This window comes from Vanellus vanellus (assembly GCF_965231255.1).
Source record: "Vanellus vanellus genome assembly, chromosome: 1".
NCBI lineage: Eukaryota > Metazoa > Chordata > Aves > Charadriiformes > Charadriidae > Vanellus > Vanellus vanellus.
This window is the reverse complement of record NC_138905.1, coordinates 57899290-57919666: the sequence shown is the minus strand read 5'-3', so window position 1 is coordinate 57919666 and position 20377 is coordinate 57899290. Positions and strand designations below refer to the sequence as shown.

General features: G+C 48.1%; 3 protein-coding genes across 3 annotated transcripts; 2 read left to right on the top strand and 1 right to left on the bottom strand.

Annotated features, from left to right (window-relative positions):
• Positions 1-4246: 4246 nt before the first annotated feature.
• Positions 4247-8028, top strand: CBY1 (chibby 1, beta catenin antagonist). The gene is made up of 4 exons (XM_082492788.1): positions 4247-4522; positions 6087-6192; positions 6277-6392; positions 7443-8028. Exons 1-4 carry the CDS (start codon positions 4445-4447, stop codon positions 7521-7523), a joined length of 381 nt encoding a protein of 126 aa, XP_082348914.1. The 5' UTR covers positions 4247-4444; the 3' UTR covers positions 7524-8028.
• A 269-nt stretch (positions 8029-8297) lies between these two features.
• On the top strand, positions 8298-10316 carry TOMM22 (translocase of outer mitochondrial membrane 22). The gene is made up of 4 exons (XM_082480209.1): positions 8298-8430; positions 8542-8660; positions 8975-9092; positions 9565-10316. Exons 1-4 carry the CDS (start codon positions 8323-8325, stop codon positions 9637-9639), a joined length of 420 nt encoding a protein of 139 aa, XP_082336335.1. The 5' UTR covers positions 8298-8322; the 3' UTR covers positions 9640-10316.
• A 302-nt stretch (positions 10317-10618) lies between these two features.
• On the bottom strand, positions 10619-19558 carry JOSD1 (Josephin domain containing 1). Its single transcript, XM_082497314.1, has 4 exons — positions 19157-19558; positions 14726-14854; positions 14415-14609; positions 10619-13026 (listed from the first exon to the last, which is right to left on the bottom strand). The coding sequence occupies exons 1-4, from the start codon at positions 19339-19341 to the stop codon at positions 12927-12929; spliced, it is 609 nt and encodes a 202-aa protein (XP_082353440.1). The 5' UTR covers positions 19342-19558; the 3' UTR covers positions 10619-12926.
• Between the last annotated feature and the right edge of the window lie 819 nt (positions 19559-20377).

Here is a 20377-nt window from a genome sequence, read left to right as displayed (position 1 = left end):
ATGGACACACTATTTTTTTTAATAACAAAGTCTACACTTCAGCCAAAGGAATGGCTGCAGCTTTGAAAATCCAGTAATTAAGTGCACTATTTGACAAAAAAAGGATGAAAACGTTTCTCCTTCCCCCTTTCTTTTAAGAAGGTCACGTTAGCAAAAGTGAACAATCAATCAGACAGCTAGTGTGGGTATTTAGAACTTTCAGGAGACAATAAAAACTTGCTGTGAAAAGTGGCAGAAAACAAAGAACTCAGGAATAAGTAACTAAAAGCGAGAAGGCAGTGGTGAATTAGGTGAAGGCATATGCCTTGTGAAAGATAGAGGGCAGACGTGAGTGACTAGAAGTCAAAACCATGCTTCCCCCTAGTTTTATTATTTTACTTATGTTATTAAGAACTTTCTTATCCAGAAGACAAAGGCATGAACTTTCCTGGCTATCACTTGGTGATTCAATGCAGGCATAGCACCCACAACACCTCAGTATCCTCAAAAGTAACAGTACAACTGATGGCTAGGTATTAGGATTCCTGCAATAATCAATTAATAGATGCCTGCGCAGCACTCTGAAAATCTCTATTTATAGCATAAGTATTAGTTTCAGATTACTCCTGTGGGGATGGATGTCTCCATCTCAGTTCACTGTCCTTGCGTTTTCTTTGTGTAGCTATAAGCACTTTAATGAAGGCCTCCTGGTGGTGGAATTTGCGACAGTCAAGCAGGAGGAAAGCATAATTCTTTGCAATGCGGTGAAAGAGCTGTTCTTGAGTTGGCTATAATGAAAAGAAAAAAAATAGAGAAGAAGAGGTGGTTGCTTTGTCAATAAAATGTAGGTGAGATATTCTAATATCTAGGATACTAAAAGAAGGGGCATAGTTAACTGCAGAGCACTGAGGCAACAGGAATTATCTCACTGCTGAAGAACTTAATTGGTCATGGAATTAATTTCAATATGCCAAAAAGAATTATTTTATAGGTTTTAAACTCTATCTCACTTAGCCCACCAGTCAGTGTAGCAAGTTTCAAGCAGCAATAATTACAATAAATACTCTCTTTGACATCAGAGTAAGCCTAGAGTAAGCCTAATGAATTCACCAGTCAGTGGGATTTCCCTATAATTACTGATATAACAGAGAACAATAATAATCCCTCAGTGTATATGAAAAAAGGAAAGAGAAACACTATGGAGTTAAAAGCGGCTCTGAGACCATCTAAGCTGTATCACTTGTGAACCGAAAAAGCTGAAGAAGATGCTCCAGATTAGGGTACCAAGAACAGCTTGAGTCTATTCCAAAATGTCCACATTGTCACGTCCTACAGCCCTATCTTCATCCTGTCACTCTCTCAGCCTTCCACCAGCATTCCCAAAGATGTCTTCATAACAAGATACACAGTTTCCTTACAGGATGACTGCAATATGCAGGTTCCTCACTGTTTAATGAGCTTGTGCAGATCCTAAGTGATATCTCTAGTTATTATACCAGGAGGGAGAGCATGCGCTAGGTGCTCGCTTCTCCACAGAGTGACAGGCACAGAAGGATGCACAGTACTAGGCCATAATGCTTTTAACATCACGTAAAATCAAAACATCAAACTACCTGCTGGCCAGAGAACAATGCAATATATTGAGAGGCAATGCTAGAAACAGCAATGGTCAGCTCTTATCTCAGTATCTACCTGATATAAGTGGAGAAATAACCACTAAAAGTTACTGCCAGAATCACCTGGGAGGTTGGTGCAGTGAGGAAATTCCACAGCATTTTTCGAGGAAATGGAGTCTGGCAAGAAATGAAATTTAGTAAAACCATGCAAAGGAAGAAAGACTCCTGAAGCATATCACACTGAAAATCAGACAATTGAACCTCTTTCTCTTGCTCTCAAACTTCTGGAGAAGCTTTCTGAGCTCTCATTCACAAATCCTACCAGCTGTGAAACTATTCACATACATATTAGTATCTGTCCATATAGCAATCAGGCACACAGAAGTACGCATTCACCGCACACGCCAAGGCAGTGGGATGGGCTGCCTGGCTTTTTCCAAGTCTCTGCCTTGGAGAAAGAGGCTGTCAGAGATTCTCCCTGTCCGAGAATCACTGTGAGACCTTGGATAAATGAGACAGTTTAGTTTTACAATAATTATTTTGTATTACTACAATATTCATCCTGCTTAGTGCAATAAGAACTCAAGCGCACAATTGTACTGAAACATACAGGTTTCTTCTAAGAAGGTGAACACTACAACCCCTGTGCTACTGGTGGGGCATGTCCTCACCAGAACTTCTTAACATCTGTTCCCGCCCCCCTCAATAACAACCCCCTGAAGTATTTATAATGGAAACGTACGTGCCTTTGTCTTTGAGCATCTCAGGGAGATGCTTCTCTCATCTGCAGCTCTTTTGATCTAAGTGTTGGTTTGGAAACCCAGAATTTTTCAGTGCATTTAACAACTAAAAAAAGTGAAAGCAAGCGTTAAGAGCTCAGTTCCTCTGTCCTGTATGGTGTTCGACTCTTCTAAGCACGTAGGTTAGCTACAGTTTTTTTCAGTTCAAAATTGTAATTCTACATTCTCCCAGCTTTTCTTTCAGGGTTCTTGCCCTTATTTCACTCTGGCCCTTCTTCTTTTCATCTCTCTTATCCAATATATGCACACTCACATATGGATGTTAAATGCTGATAGGAATCACAACTACTTCACAAAGCCCTTGTTCAGAACTGCAAGTTTTTGTTCTACTTTTAAGGGTATTGTTTCCCCACCACCACCCTGTAATCCCTTCTCATATAAAAAAAATCACTAATTTCCAGCGCACAGACTCCCATACATGGGGTCAGAAGGCCACTGGTTTTATAGTATATGTCCTGCAAGAATCAGATATTGCTTAACTGGACTACCAGAAGATATTGCAGCACCAGAGATTTTTCTTGTCTATAGTCACTGGTTTGGCACTGTGGTATCTTTCCAATTCTCATTCCAAGTGAGCAATTTTCTGGTTGACTTCAGGCAGGGGGCCAATTAAGCATTCTGAGAATGTAAGACTGTTAAAGAACTTTTTTTGTGGAGTATTAATACATGTACAAACCAAATTAAAAGGCTGGTGATTCTCTTATTTTCTCCTCTTTTTCTTGGCACTTCTGTTTCTCTGCCCCCTACCCCTTTTTCCACCCCTTTTCTTTATTGTTCCCCTTTAACTAAAGTCAGCATCCTAATATTTCATTATTCTAAAATTTTCAGGAAAGCCTCACAAAGTCCTCAACAGAAGCTTTTCTAACAATGAGGCAAGTAATTTCAGATCACTAAATTCTAATAGATTGGAGAATTATTTTAAAATTTAGAAAAGAAGTGGTATTTTGCCTCTGCATTATAGAAAATATTGGGTGGTATGTACTACATACCCCTGCCATTCATTCAAAATATTATCCAAACTGACTACTGAAGCCGCCTCTCATGGGATACAAGCCAGCAAGTACCACAATAAAACTAAATTTATTCCACCGTGTGCTGAGAAGGGAGAGGACTTTGTAACATGCACAGAAAATCAGGACACCGGGACTGCTCCAGAGGACAGCTTATTAAAGATCTGCCCGCTCTTCTCTCCAACTTGTAACCCACCATTCCCTGAACTCTTGCAGTCCAGGACCCCAGACCTTCTCCACGTCTTCCCCCCATGTTCCCAAGCAAGGAGGGATTCTCTGCCTTATGGCGTTTCGTTGTTTACCTGCAAGAACAATTAAAAAGAGTCTTGCAACCAATTCAACCATTTTAGATAATCGGTGGGCAGAAAGAACATCACAAGCTGGACGCAGCCCAACCACGAGAAGAGCCCCATCTCCACACCACCGGCCCCTCTGCGCTCCCCCCTCTCCACCGCGGCCAGCGGGCCCCAGAAGGGGAGGGGGGGGGCCGGAGCGGGGCCCAAGGCCCGTCAGCCAGGCCCTCCGGGGGGGGGGGCCTCCCTCGCCCGCTCCCTCGCCGGCGGCCCCGGAGCATCCCCCCGCGGCCATCCTCCCGCAACGGCCAGGCAACGGCCGCCAGCCCCGTCCCCGCCGCCCAGGCCTGAGGGCCGCCGCCTCCAGACGCAGCAGCGGGGAGGAGCGGCGGAGCCCCGCTGTCGCCATGGCAACGCAACGGCCGCAAACCGCTCCAGCGGCACGCGGCGGCGGAGGACCCCCGGACGTGTCCTCCCTCTCCGTCCGTGCCCGTCCGCTCCCCTCCCCCCCCCCCCCCCATTTAACTCTTTCTGAAGGGCGGGGGTGCGTGGCGTGAGGAGAACGGGTCTGGTTTTAGGTGGAAACCGGGTAACGTCAGTGGAACCGCCGGAAAACGGGCCGCCGGAGGAAACCCCGTCCCCGCCGACGCGGCCGCCTTGTCGGGTCACTGCTCCTACAGCCCCGCACCGGCCGCCTCTCCCCGCTGCCGCCGGCAGCGCCCCGTACGCCCGGCCGGCAGCACACCATGCCGCTCTTCGGGAGCACCTTCAGCCCGAAGAAGACCCCCCCGAGGAAATGTGCCTCGCTCTCCAACCTGCACTTGGTGAGTCCCGGCCCCTCGGGCTTGCGGCGGGAATGCTTGCTGGGTCAGCCGGGGTGGGCCTGCGTATGCCATAACCCTCTCGAGAGCTCGCAACCGTGCCTCTTTCCTCACTGGCAACCAGACATGAATTTCCACAGCTTTCTCATGAAGAAACTGGCTGCTCATGGCTTGGATGGGCGAATGCTTCGCTGGGTAAAGAGCTGGCTGGATGGCCAGGCCCAAAGAGTGGTGGTGAATGGAGTTAAATTCAGTTGGCGGGCTGGTCACATGTGGTGTTCCTCAGGGCTCAGTATTGGGGCTGGTTCTGTTTAATATCTTTATCAACTATCTGGACAAGAGGATTGACTGCACCCTCAGTAAGTTTGCAGATGACACCAAGTTGGGCAGGAGTGTTGCTCTGCTTGAGGGTAGGAAGGCTCTACAGAGGGATCTGGACAGGCTGGATCAGTGGGCTGAGGGCAGTGGTATGAGGTTCAACAAGGCCAAGTGCCGGGTCCTGCACTTGGGTCACAACAACTCCATGCAGCAGCACTGCAGGCTTGGGGAAGAGTGGCTGGAAAGCTGCCCGGCAGAAAAGGACCTGGGGGTGTTGGTTTTCTGGCTGAATATGACCCAGCGGTGTGCTCAGGTGGCCAAGAAGACCAACGGCATCCCAGCCTGTATCAGGAATAGTGTGGCCAACAGGACTAGGGAAATGATCATTCCCCTGTACTCGGTCGGCACTGGTGAGGCTGCACCTCGAATACTGTGTTCAGTGTTGGGCCCCTCACTACACAAAAGACACTGAGGTTCTGGAGCGTGTCCAGAGGAGAGCAACAAAGCCCTAGAGAAAAGTCCTGTGAGGGGCAGCTGAGGGAACTGGAGTTGTTTAGTCTGGAGAAAAGGAGGCTGAGGGGAGACCTTATTGCTCTCTACAACTACCTGAAAGGAGGTTGTAGCGAGGTGGGGGTCGGTCTCTTCTCCCAAGTAAGAAGTGATAGGAAAACAGGAAATGGCCTCAAGTTGTGCCAGGGAAGGTTTAGATTGGATATTAGGAAAAATTTCTTCACCAAAAGGGTTATTGTTTGACAACCTTGGAACAGGCTGCCCAGGGAAGTGGTTGAATCACCACCCCTGGAGGTATTTAAAAGACAGGTAGACGTGGTGCTGAGGGACATGGTTTAGTGGTGTTTTTGGCAGTGTTAGGCTAATGGTTGGACTCAGTGATCTTAAAGATCCCTTCCAACCTAGATGATTCTGTGATTCCATGAAGGTAGAAATGGAATAGCTCAGGGAATGATCATCATCACCCTAACCACAGCCCAGAACTGCTTCACCTAAAACTTCTCATCAATGGTCTCTAAGCCCAGGGACATAAGTATATGTTTGAGTGGGAGAGAGCGTAGGCACAGTAGTGAGAGGAGCTGGTCCTCTGTTGCAGCAGTACGTGGCTAAAATTAGGGTTTCAGGCTCTAGGACCAGTCGAACCAGTGGCTTCCATTGGAATGCTGGTCACTGAGAAACGGGAGAGAAGGGGCGGGCTTTGGATTTATGTCCAACGCTGAGTGTGATCTTCTCCCTGCAGCTGGACAGATCAACCCGTGAGATTGAGCTGGGCCTGGAGTATGGCATCCCCACTATGAACCTCGCTGGCCAGAGCCTGAAGTTTGAAAATGGCCAGTGGGTGGCAGGTAGAGTACAGCTCAGATTGCTTTGATCTGAAGTAGCCACAGTTGGCTGACAATCCGTATTTTGACCTCGTTCTTTCCTTCCAGAATCAGGAAGCTTCACGGGGGACCGCAGGGAAATGCAGCGCTTGCGCAAACGAAACCAGCAGCTAGAGGAAGAAAACAACCTCCTTCGGCTGAAAGTGGACATTCTGCTGGACATGGTGAGTCTCTGCCCAACGGCTACCTGCTGTAGCGGTGGGAATGCCCAAGCGAAGGGTGCTGGGACTACCAAAGGAGGCCCTTCTCGCTGCACCCTGCTCCTTCTCCTTTACCGTGCTACGCAAGGCCAGTGTAACAGCAACGTGACTGTGGGAGTAAAGTCTGATCTGCTCTGTGAGAAGAGGGGAAGGTTCTCCCCACAGCAGAACTTGGCTCTGTTTGCGAACACTGTGGCTGATTAGAGAGGAGCCCCTGCAAGTGCCTTGTCTCCTCTTTCCCTTTCTGCATGGAGTATGGCATTTTTCTTGCCCCTCTGGCTACTGCCCTAACTGTGAAACCGAGTTACAGCCACACTTTCTGGTCACAGAAGATGAAAGCTTCCAGCTGCTGTCATGAGTGGTGTGACATCTATTCTATGCATAAACCTAAGGATGAAAGAATTCCTAAGCCGTAAATAAACCGAAATTTAACCTTACCCAGAGATCACAGCTTTCATGCTTAAAACCTGGAGACATTTTCAGTGAATAGAATACATGTGTGTTCTCAGTCTGTTGAATGATTTAGCCTTTATGTCAGTCCAAACAAACACTTAATTATTCCTTCATCATTTTCCTTCCTTATGCTCTTCCCATGTTTTAAAACTGCAAGCTGCTTTTGTGGCTGGAGCCCTTAGCAGGAGCTCCAGCTGCTCTCAGGTTTTTGAGGGGACCTCAGTGAAGTGTGAAATCTCGGCTTCCCCCTCGCTTGAATGGGAACAAATTCGCTCGTGCAGCTGCAGGCCTGCACCTCTAAATCTCCACCATCTCTCTGGAAAGGTGGTGCTGTGAAATCAGAAAAGCTTCTGAGGCACAAATGTCTTGCTGCATGTGCCGCTGCAACATGAGGTGCTTCTCCAGAGGGAGAGCCATCTCTGATCCCTCTCAGGGGCTTTCACATCCTGGGAGGCGCGCCTGAGGTATACGGCAGGCTGTGAGGCTGCAGTTTGGCGTTAGCCCCACAGCTGTGTCATGGAGGGGTAGCTCACTCTTGTCGTTGTTCGCTGTGCATTGCAGCTCTCCGAGACCACGGCTGAGTCTCACCTGATGGAGAAGGAGCTGGAGGAACTGAAAAGCCACAGCAGGAGGAGGAAGTGAAGAAGAAGCAGTGGCTGGAGAATGGGAGGGAGAGGAGGATGGCTCTGAGCCTCCTTGCCCTGTTGGTACTGTGCATACGTACTTCGTTCCACAGAACTGCCAGTAACGAGGTGCCTCTGGTATTGTGTGGTGCCGTAGGTGCCGCGTAACGGCCAGTTGGGCACCCCAACGAGTCACGCCGCCACGCTGCTTATTAACGCCCGCCTTTGCTCGCAGAGTGCTTGACCTCACCGCCTTTCCTCACCGCAGCCCAGGGATTGGTACCCCCTTTCCTAAGGCAGCCTGGCAGCAGGCGGTGGAGAAGGTCCACCTCTGGGCGGCCCCCTCCCTGCCTGCCTGCTGTGCTTAAAAGCGCAGGGAGACCCTCGACCATCCCCAAATTCCTCCCCTCGGGGGAGCCCGGGGGCTTGTAGGACCTTCACAGCTTGCCTTTGGCCAGCAGGGTGTCGGGGTTGCTTGTTCTCAAGGGTTTTGCATATTTTACATTAAAAAAAAACAACAACATTTAAAACCAGATTCTACGGGTGTTTTGTCATGTAAAGGGTCGCGCTGCGAGCTGGGGAGGGCGAGGGGAACCGGAGGGAAACGGAACCGGCAGGTCCCGGGGGAGCCCCGCGGAGGAGGAGGAGGAGGAGGAGGAAGAGGGGGTGTGGTGGGGAACGGCCGACGCTCCTCCCGGCCGCCAGGGGGCGCCTCCCCCCTTGCGCGGGCTGCGGGTCACCGCCCCGCTTCCGGCGGCGCTCAGGCCGCCCTTCCGCTTCCGCTGGCTCGCCGCCCCCTCCGTCCCTGGCTGGTGGTGATGGCTGCCGCTGCGTCCCTGTCTCCCGAGGAGCTGCTGCCCAAGGGCGGCTCGGGCAAGGCCGAGGAGCTGGAGGACGAGCTGGAGGAGGAGGAGGACGACGAGGAGGTAGCGGGGAGGCTGGCGGCCGGGCGGGCGGACGGACGGACGGGCGGGCGGGGTGACCCCGGCGGGCGCTCAGGGGGCGGGCGGGCCTGACGCGGTGCATGCCTCCCGCAGCTGGACGAGACGCTGGCGGAGCGGCTGTGGGGGCTGACGGAGATGTTCCCCGAGAGCGTCCGTTCGGCGGCCGGAGCCACCTTCGACCTGTCGCTGACGGTAGCGCAAAAGATGTACAGGTGAGGGAGCGGCGGGGCGGGCCGGGCCGGGCGGGAGTCCCGCGGGAGCGGGGCCCGGGTGGGTGCGGGGTGGCCCCGCCGACATTGGCCGCTGGTAGCGCAACGTGGGGCGGGCGGGGAGCGGCAGAGCCGCTGTCTTTTTTTTCTGGGCGGCGTGGGGAGGGTGGGGAGAAGGTGCTGTCTCGGGGCTTGGGGGTGGAACTCGGGGAAGGCTTTTGTCTGAGGCGCAGAACGGAAACGCGGGAGAAGCTCAGTGCCTTTAAGAAGCAGCTAAGGAACCGTTTCTTATTGTTAATGTGCTTTCTCCTCCCTAGATTCTCCAGGGCAGCTCTGTGGATTGGGACCACCTCCTTCATGATTCTGGTTCTTCCTGTCGTCTTCGAAACTGAAAAACTGCAGATGGAGCAACAGCAGCAGCTGCAGCAGCGACAGGTGAGGCAGGAACACCCCAGCCCTCTCCCATGGCCCTTCAGAGCCGGCTTGGGGTGCCTGCACCTCCTCCCAGTTACCGGCTGCTGAAGGAGCTTAGGGGGCAGAGTGTGATTTGTTATTTGTTGTGGCCTCATTCATCCCACCAGATGCTCTGGTTGGATGTTCTAATGGGACAATTCTGCCTGTTCCCAGCAGCAAGCTGGTGGCAAGCGGTGGCAAATACAACCCGGCTTTCACTGGGTAGAAATAGGCAGCGAGGACTGCACAGAGGCCGAATGCAGCAACATCTGCACCTGCCCCGTTTGCATTTGGTGTGGTTGAGCATTAAACTTGGTTGTTATAGCAGGGGAGGAACCGATACTGCAAAATACCACCAGTGTGGTGCCCCGCTGAGTAGCTACGGGAGGGGAGGGCAGCACAGGGCAGCTGCCCTGTGTCCTCACAACCCCCCAACTGACTGTTTTCCTTCCAGATCCTCCTTGGACCCAACACAGGGCTCTCGGGGGGAATGCCAGGGGCCCTGCCTCCACTCTCTGGAAAGATCTAATTTGCGGGAGCTGCGCTGGATTCATATCACGTGGGAAGACCTTGAGATGATGATATATTGAACTGTTGGATTTGTTGGGTCAGGGCATTTTTTTTTTTCCGTTTGTTTGTTTTTATTTTTGGTTCTCCTTTGGGACATTGACCTATTCGTAACAAGGGTGGGGAAGCCCCCCTTCTGGACCTGATGACGGCTCCTGTCTGCATCCTCCCCCCTGTAGAAGTTGTGAGTCTTTCCTTTTATTCAATCAGTATGCCGTAACCAGTTACAGACTTGAACTGGGGGAAGTTCCTCTTCCAGCCTTCTTGCCCCCCTCAACCACCCTGGGGCACAGGTCAGGCTTCAAAAGGCAGCAGTCAAACAAAACAAATCCTTTCCTGGCTGACTGGGAGCTGAAGGACACCAGTGACGGAAGGAGTGACTTTCCCAGCAGGTGAAGGAAAGGAAGGAGGGGTGTGGGGTAGCTGTACCCCATGGTAAACACGCTCCAGGAAGACGCGTGTGCAAAAATTCCTTCACTGCAACTTCGTGTATGTGTGTGTGTGCACGTGAGAACTGAGGGAGCAGCAGGCCAGGCTCAAGACGATCACATCCACGCTGATCCTCTGCCTCATAAAGTAGAATTTCCAGATATTGGCTGCATATTTTTTTGTATCAAATATTAAATAAATCCAACCTGAGCAGTGTGGTTTTACTAGACATCCTTTAGGGAGGCTCAGTCCTTTCAGAACTGTCGGTGACCTTGTGGGTAGACACCCTGCCATTTCATGCATGGGGGAAGGGATGAAGTCACCTTCTGGTGGCTGAGCAAGCTCTGCATGGCTTAAGGGAGTTGTCAGAGAGGGGATTCTACCTCAGCACCAGTGACTGACTTTAGAGGTTATTAACTTCCAGAAAGGTTGCGGTTTTATAACCAAAGAAAAAAAAAAAATGTATTTTTCCTTTACATACTTTGTTACAGAACAATTCAGCTGAACACACAGAAGGGATAGGACATTTATATGGAAACTTTTTTTTGTCCATTTTTCATATTTGGTTAAACAAAATACATCTCTGTAAACAAACCCAAGACAAGGCTCTAACAAAACCAAACAAGCAAGAAAACAAACACGGGCTTCCCTGCTCCCCAGCGGTGGGACTGGACCAGCTCACCCACCCTTGGGCACAGCAGCCTTGCCTCCCCCAGGGGCATGATCATACACTTTCCCTTTACCTGAGCAGCTGGATCACACTGTTCCCCCCTCCCCGGGAAAGGTGCTGACATACAAGGAGAGGAAAGTAGCCCCAAAATATTTTAAAACATCTTTGCATATTGTGCACTGATCTATTGGCTTGCAGTTTCCATGCAAACAGGGTTTTCTCCAAAGTGCGACTTTAATCAGCATAGAAAATGTTGCTGTTGAGATTTATCCCCCCCCCCCCTTCCCCTCTTGAAGAAATGGCTTCAAGTCACGAGCAGAACGCCTGCAGGCTGTGCGTCCTGCCTGTAAAGTGTTTAAAAACTGCCAGCTGGTATTGGTCGTTGGAATGTGTTACGAAATAGGACTTTTTATAGAAACATTGGGTCTTTAAAACGTTAAGAGCCATTTGCCCTTGACTGCAGGAGGCTGTGCTCAAAAGACTGCAAAATGGTGCTTGCCAGACATCCAGGGGTCGGTGAACATCCTTGTCCCCTTGTCACGTGGCCTCTGTTCTCCATTTGGAAGGTGTGAGTTTGGTGGTCTCTCAGCTTCAAACACCCACTGATGCTCTGCTCTGTGGAGCTCTCAAGAGAAAAATAACTGAGAAAAGGTAGTCAAAACCCCTCTCCTTTTGCAAGCTCCAACACCAGTAATGAGACTTTCCTGCATGATGGGGCAAGATCCATCACATCCTGGAGACTGCTGTTTAACTGAAACATCCCATGCATAAAGGAGGGAAGCAAACAGAAGCTCGTCCAGGAAGAGCTAAACGCAATGAAATCTTCCAAATTCAGCATTTCTTCCTCCTGCTGTGGAAGGCATGACTGAGCTACAGCTTGCCCAGGTGACCGGGAAACAGCTGGTGGAGATTCCTCTTAGTGTCTCCGTATCTAGTCACTCTTCCCCATGGAAGGGAGGGGAGGAAAAAGCGATTCATCCATTAACGGAATGTTTGTTGGCCAACGCTGAAAGAGAAGTTGGTTCAACTCCCAGGCCAGGGTCTCTTTAACACCTGAAGGCTCTGGAGGACCCTCTGCATCTCCCACATTATCAGCTATTAACTATAAAAAGGGCAAACCTGACTATTATAAAGACTTCCCTCCTCAGATGATTTTTGCTTTGTACCTTTCTCTTTCTAGGACATTTTGGATGACATTCGCGACTATGGGCTAGACTTCTGAAAAAGGAAAATAAAAGGGAATGGATTCCTCTCAAAACCCCTTCAGTTTTATTCCTCTCTCCCAGCAGCCCCTAAACTACTAGGTGACCACGCAGAAAACCAAAATAGATTTTAAAAAAAAGAAAAAAAAAAACCCAAACCCCAATGTAGCACAAAGAAACCCAAGCAGGCTATGGCCTCTCTCCAGTCCAGAAACTCGATACTCCTCAATTAGCCTGTGCTTGCTGTTTCCACGTTGCCTTAGCCAGCCACATGCTGCTGAACAACTGCTCACCACATACATAAACCCCTGGAGACACTGGGGAAGAATCCTCTAGCTACCCAAAGAATTTCTTGAAAGATGACACTGGTTTTATTATTGTTTTCTTATTCCTGGCACAAAGCATCCCTAAGAAGCAGAGGGTCGTGCTGAGCACCGTACCATTCCTAGTGTTTGAGAGTGTCCTGAGAGACCTTTAGGAATTGGAAATGTCTTCACAACAACTTGTTTTGGAGGGAGAGACTTGTGAAGAGGCAGCAGTGTGCTTGGCCCCTGCTCCTCCGCGACAAGCCCTGGAGGAAGCAGTGTCCCACCACACGCGGCCTTCAACCACGTGGGGAAAGGGAAGCCAGAGGCTTCCAGACACCCTAGCCCCAAAGCCCAGTTTTAAAGAGCGCAATGCCTTCTAGCTAGCTGAAGGGCATGCAGCTCATTCGCCTTCGCAATTAAAGTGATTAGCTTCCAGTTTCCTCCACTCTGCCCTCAATTCTTCCCCACCCACTACACCCAATGTCCTACGCCATTGCCCTATTGCACCAAGGAAGGAGAGAAGAGCCTAACAAAGGAAGTTCCAGACGAGAAGAGTCGGGGCATCCATTATCCAGGTTTCAGGATGTCGGGAGTTCAGTAAAGGGGAAGAGCTGTAGTGGGAGGACAGAATCAGTCCGGGTCACACGTCAGCTCTCCAGCTCTGATGTGCTTCCACCTCTTCTGGCACCACCAGCAGGAGTTCACAGTTCTTTCCTCTCAGCTGGTGTTTCAAAAATTTCCTATGGTAAAGAGAAACAGAAATAAGCGTTGCTGAATGTAGAACTTCATCATCTTCTAGAACAACTAAATGCAACTAACTATGCAAACATGACAAGAAATGGGAGGAAATCCCCACACAACGTCTTAAGTTATTTTCTGACAACAAAAAACACTGCCAACATTAAACTTGCCCCACCAGATTCAACACACCTCTACACAGCAAGTTATTGCAGTTTCAGATTAACCTTAGCAGAGACAAGTCTATATAGATGTCACTTTCCAGTTTTCCAAGGTGGCAAAAATAGAACTAAACTCAAGTTCAGCTTCTTCAGATCTCCACGATCAAGAATCCCATCATATTTTAAAATAATCCCAACAAATCTGGAATACTTGTGGGAAAAAAACACACCATCATTTAGATGTCTTTATCACAGGTCATAGCAACAGCATACCACCTGGTCATCTGACATGGTTCTGCAGCCCCTTTCTGCCCGTGAAGTTTTTCTAATATCAAACTTGGATTATCTCCAACAACTGTGACAGTCAAATCAATGACTGATATATTTTGGCCCAGATTTCCAATATTCCCTATGTAGGAAGCCCTTATTTATCACTGAAGAACAGCATACCCAGAATGAACTCCACCAGAAGTTCCAGAACTACATTACTTTATCCCAGAAGTTCACAAAAGGCAGACATTCACTTTACCAAGACTTTAATGGCACAGTAGGCTCTGCAAATACTGCTCATGTGCAACCCCTACCTCAGAACAAGTCTAGCTGAGGCAGCAAAGCTGCCAGTAGGCTCTAGAACAGGATGGAATAGAAGCCGAACCGCAAATAAGAGCGGGTGAGACCACAGTCAAAGTAATTACAACCATCTCACGTTAAGACTGAAGAGGGGAGTCAAGCCAGAAGTGCAGCACATGCTTATGTAGGCAAGTGATTTCCTAGCAAGCAGCTTTCACTGCTGTCAGGGATAAGGCTGCACTTCCAGTCTGGAAAACCTTTTGTTGGGAATATACACACCAATCACTACTAAAGAGGCAAAGGAATGCTGATACTCTCATGTTTGAGAACGCAAGGCACAGGACATCTCCTTGCAAGTGACACTCACTAATACCAGACTTGGCCTCTACCTTCATCACTAGTGACAGAGCCAGCCATGTAAGGGATGAAGTCAGGCTCTCCTGAGCTTGCAGAGATCACCATTGCCAAAAGCACTTTCCTAGCTTTGCACAAATGGGGTATAAATTTCAGCAGAAGTACAAGAACCTTATTTCTCTCAAATCTTTGCTATTGAAGTTCAACCATAAATGTTTCAATCCCTAATTGTTTAAGGACAGATTCCCCGCCTCCAACAGGGAAGGATTTGAGGAGGAACAGGATACAAAAAAAAATAATCCTACCTGAGCTCACTTTCACCTCCAATCCACTCAGGCACCTTGAGTTTGGAGTCGAGGTTGTAGTAGGTGCCTCCCACCTCCCGGACGCAGATCCAGTGCTGCCGCTTGAGGGGGAGCTTCAGTGGGCCCCAGCAAAGGCTGGAAGGCAGATTCATGATGAAGCCCATCACGTTAGACAGGGCAATGACGTTAACATCTCTGAAAGAGTGCAGAAAACAAGACAGCTATAAGATGATATTCTGGTACTTTAACTCAATCTCTTTCTCGTTTTTACAAGCCGCAGCCATCTCCAGCATTATGCAACTTCTCAGTACCTGCGCTTGTCCCACCAAACCGCCTCATAGCCTTTGGTCTGAAGCGCTGCCATGATCACATTCACATCATAGTTTCCATTTCCCAGCATGCTCTTCTTGTGGGGCGTCACCATGGTGTTGGGAGACAGCCTGCAAACAGAACAGGAGACAGCTCCAGCAGGCATTTGCTGAACCTGTGTTCCACAAGTGGAAGGGGCTAATTGCTGTGTAACTTGAAGCCCATTTTCAGGGTTTTTATGTTTAAACACAAACTATTCTGTTCCCCCTTATCACTCAACAGAGGGGCTGAGAAGGTTAAATAATGCATTAATAACAACTCTGATGTACAAAGCCTCCCAAGATCCTAGCTTTACTGTGAAAGAGACCTCAAAGCAGAAAGCCTTCCCTCCCCTCCCCTCCCCCCCACCTTTGAACTGGTACTTCTGAAGGACACTTCAATTATTTTTCCCCTTGATTCATGGTTGGAGTAAATGCCAGTTTGCCATTTAGAACAACATCTCTCACATTTCAGGAGTTCAACAGTCAACATCAGTCTTGAAAATTGGCTGCAATAACAAGAGGCAGGAAGGGTTGGCTGCAGAAAAGGTTGTTCTCTCCCACTCCCCAATGGTAAATGAAAGAAGTATTCAGACACAAAGCTGTGAAGATATTTGGGTTTGGGAGCTTTCTAAAACATTGCCATTGCTATAAGACAAAAAAAAAAAAAAAAAAAAATCTGTTGCTGTAGGTAACTAAACACCTAACCTTGTTGCAAACAAGTCTCTTCAGCTTTAATCCATAAGCTTGCTTAGACATCACTTGCATCACTATAGCGTCTAAAAATCCAGAATCACAGTCCATCACATTACACACAAAAATATAGGACAGCCTTTGCACAAATGCAGATAATGGATGCAAGGCATAAAACATGCAGTCACATGGCAAAAACCTCAGTCACTTTTATCGTTTTATGTTTTTTCATTAAGAAATTTTGTAAGGAGGTGAAACAATGAGGAGGTGAATTATTATGAAGGTGACAGACAGGCTTCACCAGCCGGAAAAGCAAGCACAGGAGGAAACTGGGAGTAGAGAACAGCAAGGTCATGCAACACCAAACCACAGAAAGTCAAGCCTGAGATCAGTTCTGTTATGATGAGTTGCTCTTTTGATTGGTAAGGATGCCATAAGCTCTGCTGGCACAAGGTTCAGATGTTTCATATCATCTAAATATCCACATTTCACCTGCCTCTCCCTCATGTCAACTCCATCCCCCAAAACTCCTGATGTTCCTGTACGTTTTTCACTTGGCCTTTAGCACAGTGCGAGTTCTGCATGCATATTTCATCCAGTGAAAATCCCTCAGCCCTTCTGCATTCCTCCCCTGACAACATAAGGCATTTGACAAGAAGGAAGCAGTGGATTGAGTAGGGAGTTTCAGACCAACCAAAGCTAGAGAGGCTACAGACAGGTAGCTTTTTCCATCAACAATGAGTTTTCTTGCAGTAGAGCAGACTGTAGCAGAACAGCCTGGGAAGTGACTTAAGGAAAAGAGTCCAAAACCAATGTGGTAATAGGAAAAGCTGTTAATACCCACCACTGGGCATTTCCAAGTGAGGCAGTGACATTTTCACAGAATCATGGTTTCCAGTCTCCAAAGCTCTGCTGTATTTTACTAATCACAGAGATAGAGCTCGTCACAGCTCTTCCAGCATCTCCATAAAGCAAGATCACTTGGCTACAACTAATTCCTCAAGATCATTGCTTCAACCTATCAACTCTCATTAGTGCCAGCAAGCTAGGAAAGCCTTCCAACTAACAGAACCCTTTGGGTCGCACAGGCACCCTCTTGTGGCACCATTTTCCAGAGACAAGCTTATTTGAAAGCTGAAAGAACACATTTACCTTTGTTCCCTCCTGCAACCTTCAGAGCCCCAGAAATGAGATGAAGAGATCAGCAGAGCTGACACACTCGGAGAACTGACACCCATGAGCAAACTTTCACCAAGAATCACCTCAGCATCTCTACTCACACACACCTAAATAGACTCCACAATCATCAGCTAAAGGATTCCGATTAGACAAGGAATTAAGTTGCCTCCCCAAAGTTAATGTTTTTTATTTAGACACTAAGTTGAGGAAGACTGACAAAGTTGGACAGAAATCCAGGTAATAATCCTCCTGAACTTTCTAAGTCAGAAACTTTCATCAACGTGTTGTCTTAACACAACAGGCTCCAAGATTCCTGTACGTGGTTGTCTTTCCTAATCAGGTCTCAATACACAGACTCCAGTGAAGCGAAGAGGTTTTGTTTTTACCTCCATGCAACATTTGGAACATGTAATCTTACTTCCTGCAACAAAAGCCAGAGGAACATCAAAAAGCTATTTCTTGTGTTAGAGGAAAGAAGAGAGGAAGAACTACAAAATCAGAGGGGAGGTTGGGCCATGTTTTGCCATACACTTGAGATGATAATCATCAGACTACACTGGCCTAATGCAATGGGATGCAGCAAAAGGGAAACCAATGATTAAGCAATGTTGTTCAATCATTCTTCAAGAGATGTGCTAAAAGCTACAGAAAGCTTAAGCTTATTTGTGATTTCGTTACCTTGTCAACACCAGGTTTAAAAAAAAAATAGAAAAAAAAAAATCACACCTCTCAACATTTTTGTAGCTTATTAAAAATATGCATCAGTCCTTTATCAGTCATCAACACACAGAATATGACTAGACACAGGCAAGACATACAGAAAAGTGCTGTATAAAGGGCAACTAAATCCACACTTCTTCCAGGCAAGTCAAAGAGCTAGGCCTGAGTAGTAACCCAACAGAGATGCAAAGGTAGCAGCAATTCTTATGCATAGCTTATAGCTCATCCATTTCTGAGAGGAATATCCATGTTTATTTCTATACTGCCATGGGGCTGAATCAATCTGTGTACCTTGATCCGAATATCAGGATGGAACAATAACAGGTTGGAATCAAAGACAAATTCTCCCTTCTAGGGCAAGAGGTCCAACAAGACTAAAATGCCAGCTCTTTCTGAGAGGTTTCATGCTGCACAGTAATTCTTTCTCACCAAACCCAATGAAAGCCAACTAACTAGATCATCACACTCCTTCTACCACATGAACTGCCTTTGTTTGCTTCAGGCCAATAGCAAACCATCTGTGATTAAGATTCTGACAATTGCTGCTCTGGAACAAAACCATAGCATCTTTACACCGGACAAAGAGTGCCTTGAGCCTGCCATGGACCAGGTCCTCTTCACCAACAGGAATTTTATTTACAACATTATCATTAACAGCGTTTCAATCTGATATTTGCTGTTGCCCATCACCACATTTCTTTTGCCAAAGAAAGACAGGCATGCGTTTGATGAATCAAGCATTAGTTCCTTAAATCTGCTGATTTTCAAGACAGCAGCAACAGGCACGCAGCTCCCTGCTCATCAGCACAGGGCACCACGACTGCCTTGTCCAACAGTACCTGCATGACGACTGTCACAAAGCGCGATTTCCTACCTGTCACAAACACAAGTTGCCATCAACTGCTGGTAACAAGTATTCCAGCACAGCCTATGTGACAAGTACAACATCCACAGACTGAGTATCAGAAAAGACCCCTTTTCCTGTTTGATTATTTAGCTTCTCCAATGGAAGGTCATCACAATTTCCAAAGGCATGCTCAGGAGAATTTCCACAAAGCATTGAAACAGCATAACGTAAACATTTAGCAAAATATGAGCTATTATACAGGCCACACTAATAATTAACATTTATCCCAGTAAAACTCAAAAATGCTTTTATTAATTCTCTGAAGCTACAAGAAACATTTAGCAATGCTACAGAAAACGGAGATCTAGCTACTGAAATTAATTCCAGTTTGACAGAGTACACAGGGTCTCACTGCATGGAAAAAAACCAACATAATATTTGAAGAACTTCACTTAACCACTTGAATAAGGAGTCACTCCTAATTTCCAAAAATCTCAGAAGTGTTGCAGTACTAAATCAAGAAGTTTTTATGATGACCAATTTGTTATTCCTGCCACCTTCACTCTCCAAAGCCAATCTCAAAATCTGTTATTGACATCAAGATAACTTATCTACACAAGGCAGGGGCAAAACTATGGAAGATGGGTAGAAAATGCATTAAGGTGGGTGGGGGAGAAGACAGCAGTCCAACCACACAACAGCATCTGCAATAAAGCCCTTGGACCTAAAACTGGCAGCCAGAATAGTTTAAGAAAAAAGTAAAATGAGAGACAATTTTTGCATCGAGAGGGAAAAAAAGGGGGAAGGGTGTTTAAAAAAGAACCTATAGTAAGTTCAAAGCAGTGGCGTACTCTGAACCCCTCCTTTGCTCTATTTCTCCCCCAAATAAGATCTGAAAATTCCTCTGAGCAATAGAGGACAAGGGGAAGCTAACGCCAGTGCAGAGAGTATCCTACCTCTGAAAAATCTCCTGCAGGGTTTCCCTAGTGAAAGCGTTGCTGTCCTGGAAGACATTGTTGAGGGCATGGAGGGCACACAGCTCCCTACGCTGCTTCTCATGGTAAATATGCACCGGTGGTAGCTGGGGTGGCTCTGGTGATTCCGATTTGGTCTTGTCACCTTTCCATGGCACACAACTCATTTTCTCGCAGGGTGGATGAAGAGTAGGTGGTGAGAAACGAAGGAGGCTGAAGTTTCTTCCTCCACAGTCACAACAGCAGCCCACTGCCCCTTTCTTTTGTAGGCTAGTGCTGCTTCCAGCTCACAAACCCTTCTCTTGTGATTCAGTTTATTCAGTAATTGCCTCTGATGGCTGGTTTTAAAAACCACATAAAGATCTGCAACATATTTTTCCTCCCTTCTCCCATACCCCATAAAATGTAATACTTCCCTCCCCCCCACCCCCCACAGAAAAAAAAACAAACAACGTGAAAAGATAGGAATCCTCTTAGTCTCAAGGTACCAGCTGGAATTTATCACATCGCTCCTTTTCTTCCATATCTTTTGGTCTACAGTGCCACTAAAAAGGTACCCAGAGCAGGTAGCAAAAAGAAGCCCACCCCCAAAGTGCCAAAGTGGAGAAGATGAAGCCAGCTTCTGGTGCTGCCTATGGGAGCACAGGGTGGTTAAGGACTTATCAGCTGCATTCCTCCATTCCTTTGGGAATGACTGAATCCAGGCAAGAAGATGCCAAAAGTTCAGGAAAGGAAACCGGTTCTTGCTAGGCCACAAAGAAAAAACCCAGGTCCAGGCTCCGGGGAAGGCAATTCCTCACAAGCCACCCTGCACTCCGACAAAGGGAAGTCTCGGTTAGCGATGAGAAGAGGCAACACAAAGCCCGTGGGGGCGAGGGGAGGGCACGCAGCAGGCGGGACCAGCCTCAAGGCCTGCCTCGCACCTTCCCACCCCGGCCCTCCCCACCCCGAGCCCGCACAACCACAGCCACGGCCGCCGCCACCACCACCACCACCACCACCAAACAACAACAACAACCAGCTCTCTATTCCCCCCTCACCGGGGCGGCAGCCGAGGCCCAGCCCCACACCCCCGTCCCATTCCCTCCCCCCCCCCCCCCCCGCGCTGAGGGGAGGCCCTGCCTAACCGCCCCCAACCGCCGCCAGGCAACCTCCCCAGCCCTCGGGGCTCGCCGCCGGGCCGAGGCACCCGTCCTTCCCCTC